The following is a 17,653-nucleotide window of genomic DNA, read 5'->3' on the forward strand; positions in this document are numbered from 1 at the left end:
TGAAATTAATACTAAATACTGTAGAATAATGGAATAATGGAAGAAATAGACATCTGAAAAGCGGTACATAGATTTAACTATTACAAATACTATGCTATACAGTAATATATTTTTGAAATTAGTACTAATTAGAACGACAGAAAGAGTAGAGGTAAAGTCCTAAAATTTTTTATGTATATTTAGCTATAAAAAATTAAAAGAACGTTTTTTTTCTTTTTTGAAAATTTGTAGTATAAAGTACGAAATAGGAAAGGTTAGAGACAGATATCCGAATTTTAGTATTGATCTTCCCTATAAAGGCAGGTCTCTGCATAATAAATGATGCGATGTGCAAAATATTATATTACAAATTAACCTTTCTTTTCGAAAGAAATGCGGAGTAAGATCTGAGATTTTCTTAATAAAGGTATAAAACCTATTATTAAAATATTTCAAATTTATACTTAATCGTAAAGTATATTTTGTAGCTAAATTAATGTTTATTAATTTATTTCAACTATAAAAAGACTCGCTAGCAACGTAGCGGGGCTATGCTAGTATTAATTAATCAATGAGTTCTACAAATAGCACACATACAAAATTATTCGCTTATTATTATTATTATTGGTCGGGTACTTTTTATGGCAATTATGTCAAATGAAATGGCGACTATGTTGGAAAATGCTCATAGGACAATCGATATGTCAAAATTGGGCGATGGCTTAATACAGGAGGAATGCCAAAACATAGGCCTATATATCTGCAAATATATTTTCACGTTCTAAAAATCCGGAATACTAAATTGCAATTGAAGAACGCGTCTAGGACCCTCGCAATACCCGGCAGATATATTTTCACCTTTCAAATGTCAAATTACAGGCACGCCGTTTAAAAATTCGGCTCACTTCGATTGGAAATGCGCTTAAAAAAATAACCGTTTAAATTTTCCTAATATCAAAAGTTATTTCAACTTTTCCAATACCTTGATTTTCTGGGTCCATTTGACCCGCTAAATATTGACCGATTATCATGAAAAGATACATGCTTTTTCCTTGGTCAGATCCCTTTAGCGATCAGAAAAACAGACAAAAATAAAGTTATGGGTCATTCACTACTAACAACAATAGGGGCCTTCTTTGATCCGAACGGAACCTACATGCAAAATTTCGTGAGAATTGGTCCATAACTGTGGCATGTACGATGTTTACAAATTCCTCAAAACCTCAAGAGTTTGAAACGCCGCTAAATACCCTTACACCACAGTTGTGTAGAATAAAATAAAAAAACACACAACAAATTATATTTTAGTATGAAAACATTTATAAAAATATTTATTTTTTTTTACTTTTTCTTGTAAAAAAAATTAATGAAGAAATACAGTGAATATGAAACAATTCACTAATTTAAGTACATAGTAATAAACATACAATTATTGTCAGATTTTATGAAAATAGCAAAAAATAGTAATATGGATATGCAAAATACATAAATTTATAAATTATATAAATAAAAAAATTAAAAAAAAATAATATGATGAAATAAAAATAATTTGTGATTTTAAAATCTCATTAATTGCAGAAATCACCAATTCTATTCAGCTTTTGCAATAAGATTATAACGTTCAGCCGCCTTTAGGCATTCAGCTGCCAATTCTCTTGCTTTGGCACGTTCATCATCGGGTAGCTGCGACAAGCCACTTAACAGTTCCATAATATCCGTTTGCAAAAGTTCTTTAGCAATATCTTCACCAGCATTAATCATATTCAATATCAAGGCGACACCACGATGTTGTACCGCCGGGCTGGGATTGGCAATGAGAACATGTAAAATTTCAAGCCAATTTTTAATTTGGAATATTTTCTTAATGCATTTCTTCGAACTGGAACTTAGGATGGCCAAGGCACCCGAACAGGCTTTAACAGTTTCTTCATCTTCCAATTCGCAGAGTAAAGCTAAGAATTTCACACGATCATTGTCGCCTTCAAATCGCTTAATTGCCTCATCAGACATAACCATATTGCACAGACATTGGGCAGCAGCTCTAGTCAACAGTTCATGATCTTCCATAAGATAGAATTCAATTTTCGTCAGACCTTGTTCTTCCAGGATACGTTGTCGAACACTTTCGTTCATAGCAGCCAAATTTGTAAGGGCCATAAGAGCTTCGAAATTTTCCAGAGCTGTACACTCCTGTGGCAATAAATTCAACAGTGGTCTGATGACATCCAAACTTCTTTGTCCAGCAAAGGCTACTTCAGGGTTTATGGTAATACCAATACGTGCCAGGGCCTGGGAGGCATGACGTTTACCTTTATCAGTACCCTCCAAAGCCAATTTGAGCAGACACTTCACACCACCATCCTGAACCACTTTGCCGCGTAACTCTTGCAAACTGCAAACAGCATTGAGTACCCGAGCAATCAATTCACGGGAATTGTTACTCTCCGTTTTGGACAAAGCCACAAGGGCGGTGGTGATGCCCTCGTTGGCCAAAACTGCAATACGCTTTTGAACGAAGTCGTGATCATCCAAATCATGTTCCTCGGGTATATGAACCTTGGCAAACTTGGCCAGTTCAATCATTTCGGGTAAGATTTCCTGTTTCTCGTAGGCATTGCACAGATTCACAAAAGTCGTGACCACACCATACAAACACGACTGATCTCCGGTGCGGGCCAAATCGATGAGGGCATGAATGGCAGCCTTATCCTCAATTAATTTCTCCTTGACCTCGGCATCTAATGTCAAATAGGCCAAACCATCGGCAGCCCAACGGCGAATATCCTTATCCTTGCCAGGTTTAATGAGGAAGCGGCGACAAGCTTCGGCCAATTTTAGATTGGCACCATCAGCGAATGGGCGAATGCCGGCATCTTCACCACCATAACTGCCAATTTTGCAAAGGCCCACCAAGGCACGCACACGAATACCATCATCCTTAGAGTGATAAAGTTTCTTGAGAATATCAACACCTCCGGTACACAGGGCCTTTGCTTTGTCCTTCTTCGAGGCAGCAGCGTAGATACATTCGCAGGCAACTTTTTGTTGTAAAACATCATCGGTGGTGGCCATGGCCAAAATCATTTGCAAAATGCCATCTCTGCCAATGATTTGATTACCAACATCCAAAGGACCCAAGAGTAGAGATGTAATGGCGACAGTTACTCTCACCTTGGACTCTAATTCAGGATCCAATAGCTTATCCTTAATATATTCATCAATTTGTTCCATAAAGCGGGCACGAGCCTTATCGTGATACATGTTTTCATAGATGCGCGCCAAGCAGACAGCTGCAATGGTACGCGAAGAGGGTGTGATATCCATGGCACTTTCATATTTGTATTCCTCCAATTCAGAACAGACATCTAGCAAACGGCAAAGACCTCTAAGTTCTACTAGACGTTCAGCCCATTCCAGAGCAGTATAGTGGACATTACGTGTTAACAATTCGATGACAGCATCACGTGCAGGTCCTGAAATTGTGCGATCTGTAACACTGTACAAGAGGCATGACAACATGGTATCGATTTCCTTTTGATTCGCCTGAACCAATTCCTTATTTGGTTTACTGTCGGGTTTTATGTCCATGCCGGAAAGGGCGTTTAGGATTGTCTGTAAGCAGTATTGTGCCGCAGACACACGTTCCTCATGCTTGTGATCGAGAACACGCATAAACCATGGTACACCCAGTTCTGTTAGTACACCCTTCGTGCGTTCCACTGAATTGTTACACAATTCCGCCACAACACGAACGAAATTTACATAAATATCAGCATTTTTTTCGACTTTTGTAATTGAAGCTATTTTCTGTACACAGCCTGCCTTGTACAGCATATCAGCACCAACTTCATCTTTAGCCAAAACTAAGAGGTTATTTACCGCCGAACGACGCTTATCAATTGGTGTTGCCATTTCGAAACCCAATTCCATCATTTGTTGCACTTTATTCGAAGTCTTGGCATTTTCGGCAGCCTTCTCTTGTACAATCAAATGAAGACGTTTCAGCATAGGCTGTACCGATTGGTTACCGGGGTCAGCTTTAAATAAATCTGTAGCATCTTTGTAAGCTTCAGGATATTTTTTCAATCCTTCATAGGCTTGAGCTCTTCTGAACAGCGCCTTTGGATCTTTGGGTGCCAATTTCAGTGATTCATTACAATCAGCCAATGCCTCTTCCCATTTGGATTCCTTCAAATAGGCCTGTGCACGATTTTTATAGAATATCGGCAACTCCTTGTGTTTGTCGCCCTTCTTTATGGCCTGTGTATAGAATTTAATGGCCTCCTCGTATTTGCCATCTTTGAATGCCTGATTACCTTTGTCTTTATAGGTTAGAGCCTCCGCCCCTTGCTGCTGCTGATCATCTGTTGCATTTGAACTCGTCATTACGTTGGATTTTCAATATTTTTCACTTTTCGTCAATTCTACAAAAACAAAAATACTGTAAATATCTTATTTTCGTTACAATTTGTGATTTTATTATCTTTATGAGTCACGAATTTCGTAGTTATTACCAAATGTGATTGCTGCAATTGTACCTTTTATAGATTTTCCTCGTCGCACACACAAAATACACTTTTCTTGTCGTTGTGACCCGAATTTTCTCGATCTCCCACGATCTTTTCAGAACAATTGAATTGCATGTAAGAATGAGTAAAGGAAGAATCGAACCGAACCGATCGGAGGAATTTTCAAAATTCTATTTTTAAACAACAGATGTGAAAAACTTTTACGTTTTTGTTTTGATTGCTTTCTTCGCAATGCTTTCACTGCATTGACAGTTGTCTTTATTTCTCTTTTGTTATTTGTTAGGGTTGCCAATGTCGATCAGGAATTAATAACATGTTTAAATGTTTGTGTGGTAAATTGGGCTTTATAAGAAACACATTTTAAATCAAATACTTTATAAAAATGTTTGTAGGATCTCAAATAATTATGTTCTACAATGTTTTTATATATTCTATATTATATAATTGTGTGAAATATCCTTTTTTCTTGCTCTATCGTGATTGCACTTATATTAATTGTTATAAATTTTATTTTTACTTTATATTGTTTAGATTTGAAATGAGGTAACAATGTTTTTTTTACAATTATTATTACTGAAAACATAATTTAAAATGTACAGGCCAACACTGGCAATGGCATGTGGATAGTGCCATCTATTTAATGACATGATTGAATATCGCTAAGCAAGGGCTGAAAAGTCCCGGACCTCTCATGCCTTAAAATATAAAAATGTTTTCATAATATACGGGGATAGAAATTAATTGTGTAGAATTTATATAATTCCAATGAATTTTTTTTCCCAAATTTGTTCAATATACAATCGTATCGCATATCAGTTATAAATAAGAATCACGAAAGTCTCGAAAAAATTGTGTAATTAAATTATGTATGTCCTTTGATTATATAGCCCTTAGTTTAAGAAACAACGTCTCCATTCTGCACAAATTTAAACTAATTTATAGTACGATTACATTTAACCGGATTTCGTTAACCCAGTGGGTTTCAATTGTCAATTCCTTTGCATATATGTCAAATAAATCCTCATAAAGTAGGTTAACCCGGAAAACTAATGTAAAGAAATAGAAACCTAGGGCAAGATCTGGAGAATACGGTGGACGAAAAAGTAATAGAAGTCGTATTTACGAATTAGCCATCATTTTCTGCGCAAAATTATACCCCTTGAACATTCATTACAGATCTGAGAACAAGAAATAATCGCTGGAGCAATATCTGGAGAATATGGTGGATGCGTAAGTAATTGGAAGTCATATTTATGGATTATTTGCAACGGTTGACTTCTGACACGACAGTGCATTGGCTTGGTAATGCAGAAATAAGCATAACAATTTAAAAATCCACAAACATATATATTTGTACTAATTTATATATTTGTAATAAATTTATTTTGAAAACGAGTATATGTTGAGGTTGCACCACCATTAGAAAACTGCCGGAGCTGCGAAGAAAAATAAAAATGTATACTAAATGTATTAATGTAAGTGTAAATTTAAATATTATGATTGCACTATAATATAGGATAGATAAAAAACATAGTAAAAACAATTATATGAGACCCAAAACATAATATAAATTATAGATTATATGTTATTTTTTAGAAAATCTCATAATCATATCTCAATCTCATCACTCATAAATTTCAATAGATAGTGCCATTCACACGTCTATGCCAGTGTTGCCATTGTACACAAAACAAATAACCGATTACTCAACCAAAATAATCTCGCAACTTGGCAACTCTTTTTGTGTGAAGTGTAATCAAAACGTCAATAAGATTGATTCTCACATATATATTTTTGTATTTTACCTTTGATTAACCTGATTTTTTGTGTGAAACTTTAAGAAAATGTTGATTCTTTAAATAAAATACCAATTAAAAAAGAAGGTCTCCCGAGACCATTGAGAAGCAGTTAGCTATCAACAAACCATACAAACAATTAAGTTAGTTGCCTGCTAAGAAAACGTAACGTTCTAACAGCCCAACTAGCCAAGAGACAACAAAAAAACTACGGACAAACACGGGTAAGAGAGAATCGAATGTAAACACCACGTATGCAAAAGAAGATTTCCGTACACCAGAATGTGTTCCTAAATAACGATTAAACCCCTAATTGTTTTATAATTACAGTTATTAAAAAGCCATGACCATGCTTCCACTAACACATAGAGATCGCGGAAGTTTCGTCTACCGCATTAAAGAGACACTGAACAGTTGGAAACGTTTAATATTCTCGGATAAAAATTCTAGGAACTTATTTCTGTTCCTTATGTTAAATTTAAGTTTTGCATTTGTTGAACTGTTCTACGGCATATTGACCAATAGTTTGGGTAAGTTGTGTGTGGCTCAGAGTCAGATAACATAATCACAATCTTATGTGTAGTTACACTTCTAATTTGTCATGATTATTTATTGATAAGCTAATATATTTTACTTTGATTTTCATAGGTCTTATATCGGATTCATTTCACATGTTCTTTGACTGTACGGGCTTGTTGGCGGGTCTGGCAGCATCAGTGATTACCAAATGGAAGGCTAATGAACGTTTCTCTTATGGCTATGTGAGAGCAGAAGTATTGGCTGGTTTTGTTAATAGCCTGTTTCTAATATTTGTAGCATTCTTTATATTGTCCGAGGGCGTAGAACGTCTGATAGAACCACCAGAAGTTAAGCATGAACGTCTGTTTGTGGTATCTGTATTGGGCTTATTAGTCAATTTGGTTGGCATTTACGCCTTCAATCATGGCGGTGGCCATGGACACTCTCATGGTGGTGGTGGCCATGGGCATTCGCATGGTGGCGGTGGTCATGGACATTCTCATGGTGGCAGTAGTAGTCATTTATTGGATTCAAATGGTCATCATGCTATATCAATGGATGATGGTAAGAAAGAAAATGAAATTTGTTTCAGTATTATATGTATTTTTTGGAGTGGTATACACTCAATATGACTCGAGAAGGCCTAAAGATCTACTCTATACGATATTAGAAAGTTATTTTAGAACTCCGAATGAACATTAGACCTCATAAAATGTATACTTTTGGAAGACTTATAGGCGAACAGAATTACGTATTGCAAAAGAAAAGGACATTTTTTAGAAGAATTTCACTTATAAAAACCAGTAGGCTTCCTTATAGACGAAAATACGACAATAGGAAACCATAAAATTATATTTATAGGGAATCTAGAAAGTCTTCCAGTAGGAATTTATATATTTTTTTCCTATGTTCATCTCATAGATGATAGGCCATCGTCAAAATGAGGAATTTATGTTTTTTTATTAGGGGTAGTTTCATTTATATAAGACCCCAAAATCTTAACAAAGAATCTATACAATACCGCTCTTTTATAAAATCCACATATTCTTATTTTTATGTAACCCTTTCTACTGAATGAACAAGGAAATGACAATGTTACGAATTTCATTACATTTTTTTGAACATTTTCTAAATATCTACTTCTTTTGTTACAGGACATGGCCACTCACATTCCCATGGTCATTCACATGGCGATGACCTATCCGGAAATGGCAGTAATTCACAAATTATGCGTGGTGTCTTCCTACACATTTTAGCTGATACGCTCGGTTCCGTTGGTGTCATTATATCGGCAGTATTAATGCATTTATTCGGTTGGATGATTGCCGATCCAATTTGTTCGATTTTCATTTCAGTGCTCATTGTATTGTCCGTGATGAGTCTGATTAAGGAATCAATATATGTGCTAATGCAACGTCAACCGGTTGCCTTAGATCGTCTACTACCTCAGTGCTACCAAAAGGTTACCGGCTTGGCTGGCGTGTATGCGGTGCAAGAACCACACTTTTGGACGTTATGCTCCGATACTTATGTTGGAGCTATAAAATTAGAAGTATCTAAAAATATTGATCCCAAATATGTTGTTACACATGCTCGTATGATTTTCGAATCAATCGGTGTTAAACAGGTCTACATACAACTAGATTTTGTGTGATAATTTTCTATACCAATTTGTACATAAGCCCTAATTTAAAAGATATTTACAAAACCCTCCCCCCAAAACAGGAAGTTCTTCTGTTGTCTTGTCCATCCATCCTATTCACATAAAACACTTCCTATATGCCCCCAACTGCTGGAAATTAGTTTTTAAAAACTATCTCTAAGTGTAGGAAATACCTATGTTTAAACTTGGCTTACAAGCTACTTCCCTATATAGAAACGATATTGCAATGTTTCATTTTTTTATTTAGTTAAAAGTTTTTGTATTAAGTTTTTATTTACATGCCAGTAAGCCAATTAATATATTTAATTTTTGTTGTATATTTATTTGTTTTAACAAAACATTGCTACACTAAACAAAAAACTATTTTATCATTCCACACATTTCTCAAATAAAACTGAAACAAAACGTTATATAAATAAGTAACACCAATACAAAAAATACAAAACTTGTAACAGCATGTGCTAAATTAGAACAAAAAAAAAACGAAAACACAAAGATCTTAATGAAAAACAAAAATAGTAATCACTATCATGGACTGTCTAATTTTATTACTACAAACAATCTAATACATTCATACATATTTAGCAAAAACAAAAAACCAACCTGTATTGTTTTACAGATAGAATAACAAACAAAACAGTTCAACGAACAGTTGCCCAATTATACACATATTGCTATTATAAAACAATACATATTGTAAAAAAATTGAAATGAACGAAAACTGTAAATATATGCGAGTCCTTTTTATGTTATTTTGTGTTTTTTTTATAATATACTCCTAGAAGACTTAAAGGTCTTACCAAAAAAGGCCAAATATTTTTTCTTATAAAATGTTCCGACTTTTTAGCATAAAAGTGTAAGTGTAAAGAAAAGCTGAATATGTTATGTTGAATATGTTAGAAATTATTTTATACTTAACCAGTGTATCTTCTTATAGGTAATTTTCTCTTAAGTAACAGACTAGAGGGTCTTCTCATAGAAGTCCAAAGGTTTTCTTGTAGAAGACCAGACATTCTTCTCATAGAAGGCTAGAAGGTATTCTCAGATGTTTTAAAACAAGCGAGAAGGTAATATCAATGAATACCGTGTGAATTTCTTATTGAAGATTAGGATATATTTTCATTAATGTTTTTTTATTACTTTGAAGCATATGAAAGTCTTCTTATATAAGATCAGAAGGTTTTATCATATCATACCAGAAAGTATTCGCATGTAAGAAGGTCTTCTTATAGAATTTCTGTTATTCTATTTTGGATGATCTTGTAAAAGAACAGAAAATTTGTTTAACAAGATAATTAGCTCTTATTCGAGGACACCGAAAGGGCTGTTTATAGAAGTCTAAAAAAATTACGTATAGAAGAACATAAGGCCTTCTTATAGAATACTAGAAAAGCTTATATAAGACTGAGATTTTCGTATCTAAAATAAAAGTTCTTCGTATATTTGACAAGATTTTTTTATTACTTTATATAGTACATATAAAAATTCTCTTTATAGATAATCGGACGGGTTTGTTATAAAAATCCAGAAGATTTACTTTTTTTTTTTTATTGAAGACGGAATGTTTTGTTATGGAATAAAAACCAAAAGATCTTCACATAGAAGATTACAAGTTCTTCGTATAGAATACCAGAGGCACTTTTTATAGAAAACTGAAGGTTTCCTTATAGAAGATTAATATGTATTCTAATCATATAACCTAACATAAGTACTAAAGTTAATATCTTCGAAAGTATATTCAATTGGCCTATCCATGAGACTCTGCGAAAGTTAGAAGTCTATATATCGGCATTTCGCCGTCATTGGGGGCTCCAAGTACCACATTTGTTAACAATTTGACCTGGCCTTAACTAGACTCAAGCCGATGATTTTTGGTGCGGGGATTTAAGACTTTCGCCAATAAACAGATAACAGCTCCTACGCGACTGAATCTCCCTTTAATTAGAAGAGTATTTAAGACTTTCGAAGAATATCCATTAAAAAAATATTGTGCATTATTTTTTATTTTTTCAATATTTTACTTGAATTACATAGAATCTGTATGCAAATTCAAACTCAAATTTACAGCTGTCCATGCTTTAAAAGCCACAAAAAGCGACTGAATCTCCCTTTAATTAGAAGAGTATTTAAGACTTTCGAAGAATATCCAATAAAAATATATTGTGCATTATTGTCCCTTAAAAACTATACCCATATTGTCTTGGCCAATAAAAAATATGAAAAATACTTAACGAATTTCACAGGAAGTATGATAAGGTTAATAAGATAGTTACATTTTTGCAATTCTCACTTCAGTCGCCCTTATTTGATACCCTTATTGCTTTAGAGAATTCTAAAAATTTACTCAGGAAATGTCGACTCCTTCGGTCTTAAGCTAAATTTAAGCCGAAGATTGTTGATATTTTTGACAAATCTATTACCAACATAGACACTATCATATTGTGATAAAAAAAATTATGAATTAAAAATATGTTTGATATCGCAATCTACATTCGAATGTATACCCTCCTCCATAACATAGATTCACCAACATATCAAGAAGGAGATATGACGATAACGATTCTACTAATATGGTTACTTCTTAACGGTCATCGTATAATTTTCCAACACTTTGGTTTAGAACAACAACCACGTCTAATTATTTTTTTAAACGTCGTCACACGATGGCCATCCACCTTTATCTACGAACACACGCACTCACACCCATGTTGTTTGTCCTCCAACAACAGGTAATCATGATTGTTCATTGTTGTTTGTGCCATTTCACAAACCCAAAAATTTCGCAAAAACAACAACCCACTCTAATGTCGTCTTTACAAAATTTTTGAGGTTATGTCTAGCTTGGCGAAAAAGAAATTGCAAAGAAAAATGCCCGAGAAACTGCATTAAAAAGAATGCAAGAAAATAGGTTATCTGTTTCGCCTTAACCTAAATCTTTTTTTAGAATACACAACAACACGTTTTGGGCGTAAGGTAAAGGTTCAACAAATCTTAGCTGACATGTCGAGAAAAGCAACATACCACATTTTCTCGCAGACACACACACAGTGACACTAACAAAAAGAAAAAATGACTCATCAAAAGTTAATTGATTTTTTCGTTCTTTATTTGCAAATGCGATTTTTTTCTTTTTTTCAATATTTTACTTGAATTACATAGAATTTGTTTGCCAATTCAAACTCAAATTTACAGCTGTCCATGCTTTAAAAGCCACAAAAAAGGTGAATTCATATATGGAAGTTTAGTGGGGGCATGGTACATTGTGCACCACATTCCAACAATATGTCCTCTGCCCCATCATCCACCACAAGATATAAAAGTTTTAGGTTGTCTTTTTTTGTTTTCCATATTGTTACTTGTTTTAAATACATAATTTTATTATAGTTTTTTAATCTTAAATATCATTTTTTGTTTTACATGTAAATTGAGTCTTATATTTTTTTCTTATTTTTCTCTGGTTTAAACAAATTAGGCAAACAAACAATTGTATCCAAAGAAAACATGGTCGTCCGGTTGTTGGTTGGTTGGCGTACTTAAATTATAAATATATATATATAAAATTGAAACTATAATTTAATGCGACTGTATAAAAAAAGAGATGTGATAGGCTGGCTGGCTGAACATTGTTGTTGAATTTCTTCTTAGCACTTCTCTTCTTCCAAACCATGTTTGAAGAACATCAAGACGGGCACACTTTCACCGTTGATGTCACGGTATTCGCACAAGGCAACCATACCGTCACAGTCCATGGATTCGCCGGTGAAGAATTGCAAATCCTTGAAGCGGCCCAAAATGTCTTTCATGACTTTGTTCATGTTGGTCTTGAAGACCTCGACTTGATCGGGGGATTTCTCTTCCAATTTGGCCAAGACCTTCTTCATGTAGTCCTTCAAGTAGATGGTGTAGCTTTTCTTGTCGCCGAAGGCAAAGCATTCTTGCAAGCGGTGGTTCATGACAACATCGACACCAGTTTCAACGGTGGTCTCAGTGCCTTCGTCAGCTTCTTCGGCCGATGGATTGAAGCCCTCAATTTGAATATCGCCCTCGGAGCGGGAGACAACTTTGCCGTACACCTCATACATGACTTCATCGATCAATTTCATTTTGTAGGTATCGGCGAACATCTCGTCACCGGTGATGATATCCTTGTAGATTCTCATGTTGGAGGTGTTTGGTTTTGTTTTTTTGTTTCAGTAGTAGAAAGGTAGAAAAATAAAAATTCGTTTACGGGTCGCACCGAGAGGACAAAAATTTGGGAATCCGGACCGACGTTTGCCACGCGCTAAATTCAACAGCGAAAAGAAAGAAAAATGCCTCCACATGCTTGAATGGTGTCAAATGCTTGAACGATAGGGGTGTAGTGTTGCCAATCACCTTGGCGAAAAGGTAGTAGATGAGAGGATAACACGAGGTCATATGAAATTAAATGACGAGTAAATGTGGATGAAATACGGGTTTCGGTAAAGGGTAAAGATTGTTATGTGTCACTAATAAAACAATTTTATTGAGAGGTGAATACTTATTTAGTTTAGTTCGATTAAATAATCTGGGTTAATACAACTGTGCCATTTGCCAACCGCATAAACTCTCCACGTTTGGTCATCAAGCATATTTGTAATAGATTGTATGGGAAACTGTGTTGTCAATAATTGAAATAATTTATATACATTGCACAATAAGAGTAGTGTATATTGAATTTGGTAGCTTGCCTATGGTACATGAATATAAGATAGGGCAACTTGAAATGAAAAACGAAAAAGCAACTATGTAGATAGAGTCTTATTCTGTCAAATATAAAATAAAAATACGCAACAACTGATTGTGTTTATTTCAAAATTTTCAACAAATAAATAGAAACGTGAAAATGAATGGAACGTTATGAATTCTTCCCAAAATCCGGTAGGAAATACCATGCAATGTTTATTCATCCATAACAAAGTAATTCCAGACAAACGGGGTAAAAATTGTTTTCATTTCAATTAATGGTCTCTTCCCGTACTGCAAGAATCTACAACACTTTACTACGATAACAAATGTTCCTTTATGATCATGGTATAATAATAGAAGGTAACAGCAAGTGTTGTTGTACCACAAACGATACAACAACCACATGGAAATATGTTGTTGTAAGTTATACTAGTGTCAACGTCATTTGACAGAAAAATGTAAACAAACAAAATAAATATCAATAAATTATATTTAAAAACATGAATGAAAATCTATAAAATTTATATTTCTATCGCTTCCACATATTTCCTATAATTGAGCCATTGCCACTTATATGTGTAACACATATGAAAATGCAGATAATTGCGAGTTATCCCATGAAGAAAGATTTGCTTCCTCAAACTTTCCCAGCAGGCAGATTGAGTACATTGAATACATTAGCACATTTAATAATGAAAAATTATAATTAGAAAAATTAGAAATAGTATGCGTTCCCAATTTTCCTGTTGGGTGATTTTTAAAAACATAATTTGTCAAATTCATATGGACACTAGTATTACGTTAGAATCAAATCAGCTGGGATTTGCTGTTACCTTTTATAATTGTACCATGCTTTATGATATTGAAAAACTAGTAGATTCTTGCAGGCCAAGGTTTATATAAGGCCAGCCAGTAAGCGAACTCATAGAGAAAACTTAAGTTTAACGTCAATTTTTTTGCCGAGGCGAAAACTAATTGTTTCGCATTAAAAAAAAAAAAACAATCCAAAACACAACTCAATTTATAAATTGTAGGATAATTTAGTTGAAAATCTTCTTTAAACTTTTGAAATAGTCCAAATGTTCTTCACAAAGACGATATGAATTGAAATTGAACTGGACGACCTTATTTCATTTGAATTTATTTGACATGCATTCAAAACAATACACACAAAATATGTATTTGGATTTATAAAATCAAGCCACCTTTAGAAAAAATTGTATTCAAATGTTAGCTATGCCCCACCTTGTTATAATTATATCATGGTTATGCCCTACCTTGCAATAATTATACCATCGATAGACTCACATTTTGTTGTTGTTATATAAAATAATATCGGTTCTGAGACGGTTTATGTATGATCATCTGTTTCTCCATACATATTTGTGAACAAAGTACAGGTTTCAAATTTTTACCAATTGCGATGAAACTCATTTTTTATCCCAATTGAAATCGGTTATATTTAGATATATGCATGGTATAATTATTACAAGGTAGGGCACGGCTACCAACTGATTACAATTTTTTCTCATGGTGGCTTGTTCCATCAAATCAAAATACATATTTTGTGAATGTGTGTGTATTGTTTTGAATACTATGTCAAATAAATTCAAAATAAATTGAAATATATTCAAATTTAATAGAAATGAAAATTATGTTACAACAATTTAAACGAAAGTATTTAAATTGTCATATTTGATATAAATATACTCTGGAAATAGTTCTATCATTATTTATTTCACGTATAACATCCAAAAATGTCACATTTCAATAATAAATAAAATAACCGCCCTTCACACAATTTAAGTCACGTTACGTCCATAACTAATTAACCCAACAATGTTATAATCATATTGTAATAGATTACTCTTAGAACAATTCTCTATTCAGTGACAACACAAACACATTTGACACATAACCGCTTAATAAGAAGAAGAGACAGTCTTCAGGTATTTTTCTATCGTAAATATTTTTCTGTTGTGCTGAACAAAATGTAAGTTTTTTTTTTATACAATTCAAAATAAAATTATAAATAATAATGCAATTTCGTTTAGGTACGCTATCACACGTTCCTTGGTTCGTTCACCAGCCCTTCGCCAAGGCCTCCAAATGGCCCAGGCTCAAAATCTTAGAGAAGTTTCGATGAAAGTGGTACCTGCTGCCTCAACAGTCAAAAATGAAACTTTCTTCGATAAGAACAATCGCCTGCAACGTGAAATGTCTCCCCATTTGACAATTTACAAGCCCCAATTGACCTCCATGTTGTCCATTACCCACCGTGGTACTGGTATCGCTCTTACAGCTGGTGTTTGGGCTTTGGGTTTGGCTGCTCTTACCTCACCCCAAGACATTGCCAACTATGCTTCGGTCATCGAAGGCTTGCAATTGAGCGCTGGCACTTTGACTGCCTTGAAATTTGTGATTGCCTATCCCTTGGCCTTCCACACAGTTAACGGTGTCCGCCATTTGTTGTGGGATACTGGCCGTTTCTTGAAGATCAAAGAAGTTTATTCCACTGGTTATGCAATGGTTGGTGTTTCATTCGCTTTGGCTGCCATTTTGGCCATGCTGTAAACGAGCGAGAACAGTGTAGAACAAATTTATACAACAGACAAAACACAGAAAACATGCAATGTGGCATCTTAAACGATAAATAAATGTTAAGTTATAAAGTTTTTTTCCTATTTAAAAAACATGAAACTTTGTTTTGATTTTTTTCTTGTTTCCTTTCGAGTGGTTTTTCATTTGATTATGCAATCATTGATATGTGATTAAATTGTTGTTGTGCGGGCTTTTGTTTACAAACCGAATGTTTGTAGATATAATTGATGTCTGATGTTGTTTTGGATTGTTTGGGAATACATTTTTGTGTGGTTTTTTAGATGTATTAGATACATGCCAGGTAGTTGAAACTAATTTGATTGTTGTAATACTGTAGTTTTAAATGCATTTTTTTGATTTTATACATGCCTAGTTACAACTGTACAATTTAGTTTTACTATAACTAGTTATGTCAGCCTTAAGATAAATTAAATTTGAATATCTAGATAATTCCTTTGACAGTGATTCGGGCAATTTGGGAACTGAGTATATAGTGCTGCGATCTTTATTTATCCATGTTGAAATTATATGGTATTTTAGTTGTATTAGAAATTGTTTAAATTTAAGATTTTTAGATCTGATAGCTCTGGAAAATTGGTTATTCATTGAAAATCCATGGGCGATATACTCTGTACAATTTTTTCTAAATTTATTTCAGACCGTTATGCTAAATTTGTTTGTATTCTATAAAAATCCACGTCTATTTGTGATTAAAGTTCCACGCTTTTAGGTCTGAAAGTCTATAAGAAAAAATATTCTTTAAAAATCCATAAAAAAGTATTCTTAAAATCAATACGGCAAAACTAAACAAATAAATATATTTTGTTAAAATCTTCACAAAATCTATGCTTTGATTGTTAAAATGCTTTTAAAAAATATAGTATTAATGAAATATTCCTTAAAATTGAATCAGATCTTAAAAAAACTTATATCAGTGTCCGTTTTATGTCCGTTCTTATATTTCTGATATTTGTTTTTTTAAAATAGTAGTCCTATTTTAAAAACAAATAAAATCCTATTAAAATGTAAATTTTTAGCTCTGTACTGGAATTTTTTTTTCTTTCATTAAGTTATATTTAGTCTTTAAGAATGCTACAACATACTACCAGGGAGGATTTGAGAACAGTCAGATAAGTAGCATTCGGCAGCTTCATAGATTGCCTTCATTAATTAAATTTTTCTTCTTTTCAAGAGAAGCAGCTCATTATGCTAAATAAATAGATATCAACTTCATCATTAGCAGACACTTTCTTATCAACGGCCGGTTGCGTTAACCTTTCAAAGTGCGTAACACATGGATGTAAATCACACTGTTCCCCTCCTACTTTTGTTGTTTATTCATCCTTGACCCCTTCCACTATTAGTCAACCAAGAGAAACTTAAGCCTTCCATCGTTACTAACACAGTTATGAAGAACACTGTTTCATTTGTAGGTGTCGGTGCCTACACATATTTCGAAAATGAATGTCCATTGAACTGAAGCCGTGTTACAATTTACCTTCTACGAAATAAAAAAGGAAAAAAGAATTTTTGGCTTATAGCCATCGTGTAGTAGTTAGTCCCCGAAGTCCTTACCTTAATAGAGTGCAAACAATGGTGTATTATAAATCTTAACACTTCATCCTTGTTGTCTTTGTTGGTGTTTATGTATATTTGTTGGTGTATGGGTTTTTTATTCCTTTTGGAACAATGCCTTTCACTTCCTACTTTAACTCGGTATGAGATTTACCTTTGTCTAGCCTTATTGTTTTCATGAATGGTGAAAAGATACTCGGCGTGTATCACATCCATGATCACGGAAACCATTGTCTGTTGTATCGTCACATATTTTAACATCACCCAATTTCCAAAGACACAAC

At 33.8% G+C, this 17,653-nt stretch overlaps 4 protein-coding genes across 4 annotated transcripts; 2 read left to right on the forward strand and 2 right to left on the reverse strand.

Moving 5' to 3' along the window:
* Positions 1-1,569: 1,569 nt before the first annotated feature.
* On the reverse strand, positions 1,570-4,403 carry LOC133328361 (protein unc-45 homolog B). Its single transcript, XM_061536933.1, has one exon. The coding sequence runs from the start codon at positions 4,363-4,365 to the stop codon at positions 1,570-1,572; it is 2,796 nt and encodes a 931-aa protein (XP_061392917.1). The 5' UTR covers positions 4,366-4,403.
* A 2,240-nt stretch (positions 4,404-6,643) lies between these two features.
* Positions 6,644-8,506, forward strand: LOC133328359 (zinc transporter 7-A). Its single transcript, XM_061536930.1, has 3 exons — positions 6,644-6,834; positions 6,953-7,387; positions 7,978-8,506. Exons 1-3 carry the CDS (start codon positions 6,648-6,650, stop codon positions 8,475-8,477), a joined length of 1,122 nt encoding a protein of 373 aa, XP_061392914.1. The 5' UTR covers positions 6,644-6,647; the 3' UTR covers positions 8,478-8,506.
* A 3,529-nt stretch (positions 8,507-12,035) lies between these two features.
* On the reverse strand, positions 12,036-12,803 carry LOC133328362 (translationally-controlled tumor protein homolog). The gene has a single exon (XM_061536934.1). The coding sequence runs from the start codon at positions 12,644-12,646 to the stop codon at positions 12,128-12,130; it is 519 nt and encodes a 172-aa protein (XP_061392918.1). The 5' UTR covers positions 12,647-12,803; the 3' UTR covers positions 12,036-12,127.
* A 2,421-nt stretch (positions 12,804-15,224) lies between these two features.
* Positions 15,225-15,774, forward strand: LOC133328352 (succinate dehydrogenase cytochrome b560 subunit, mitochondrial; the record flags this gene model as incomplete). Its single annotated transcript, XM_061536922.1, has 1 exon — positions 15,225-15,774. A coding segment is annotated over one exon (543 nt), but the record flags the coding sequence as incomplete, so codon positions are not given.
* Between the last annotated feature and the right edge of the window lie 1,879 nt (positions 15,775-17,653).

Source organism: Musca vetustissima, unplaced genomic scaffold (genome assembly GCF_032173495.1).
Source record: "Musca vetustissima isolate MV318-11 ecotype Yass unplaced genomic scaffold, APGP_CSIRO_Mvet_v1 utg5393, whole genome shotgun sequence".
Lineage (NCBI taxonomy): Eukaryota > Metazoa > Arthropoda > Insecta > Diptera > Muscidae > Musca > Musca vetustissima.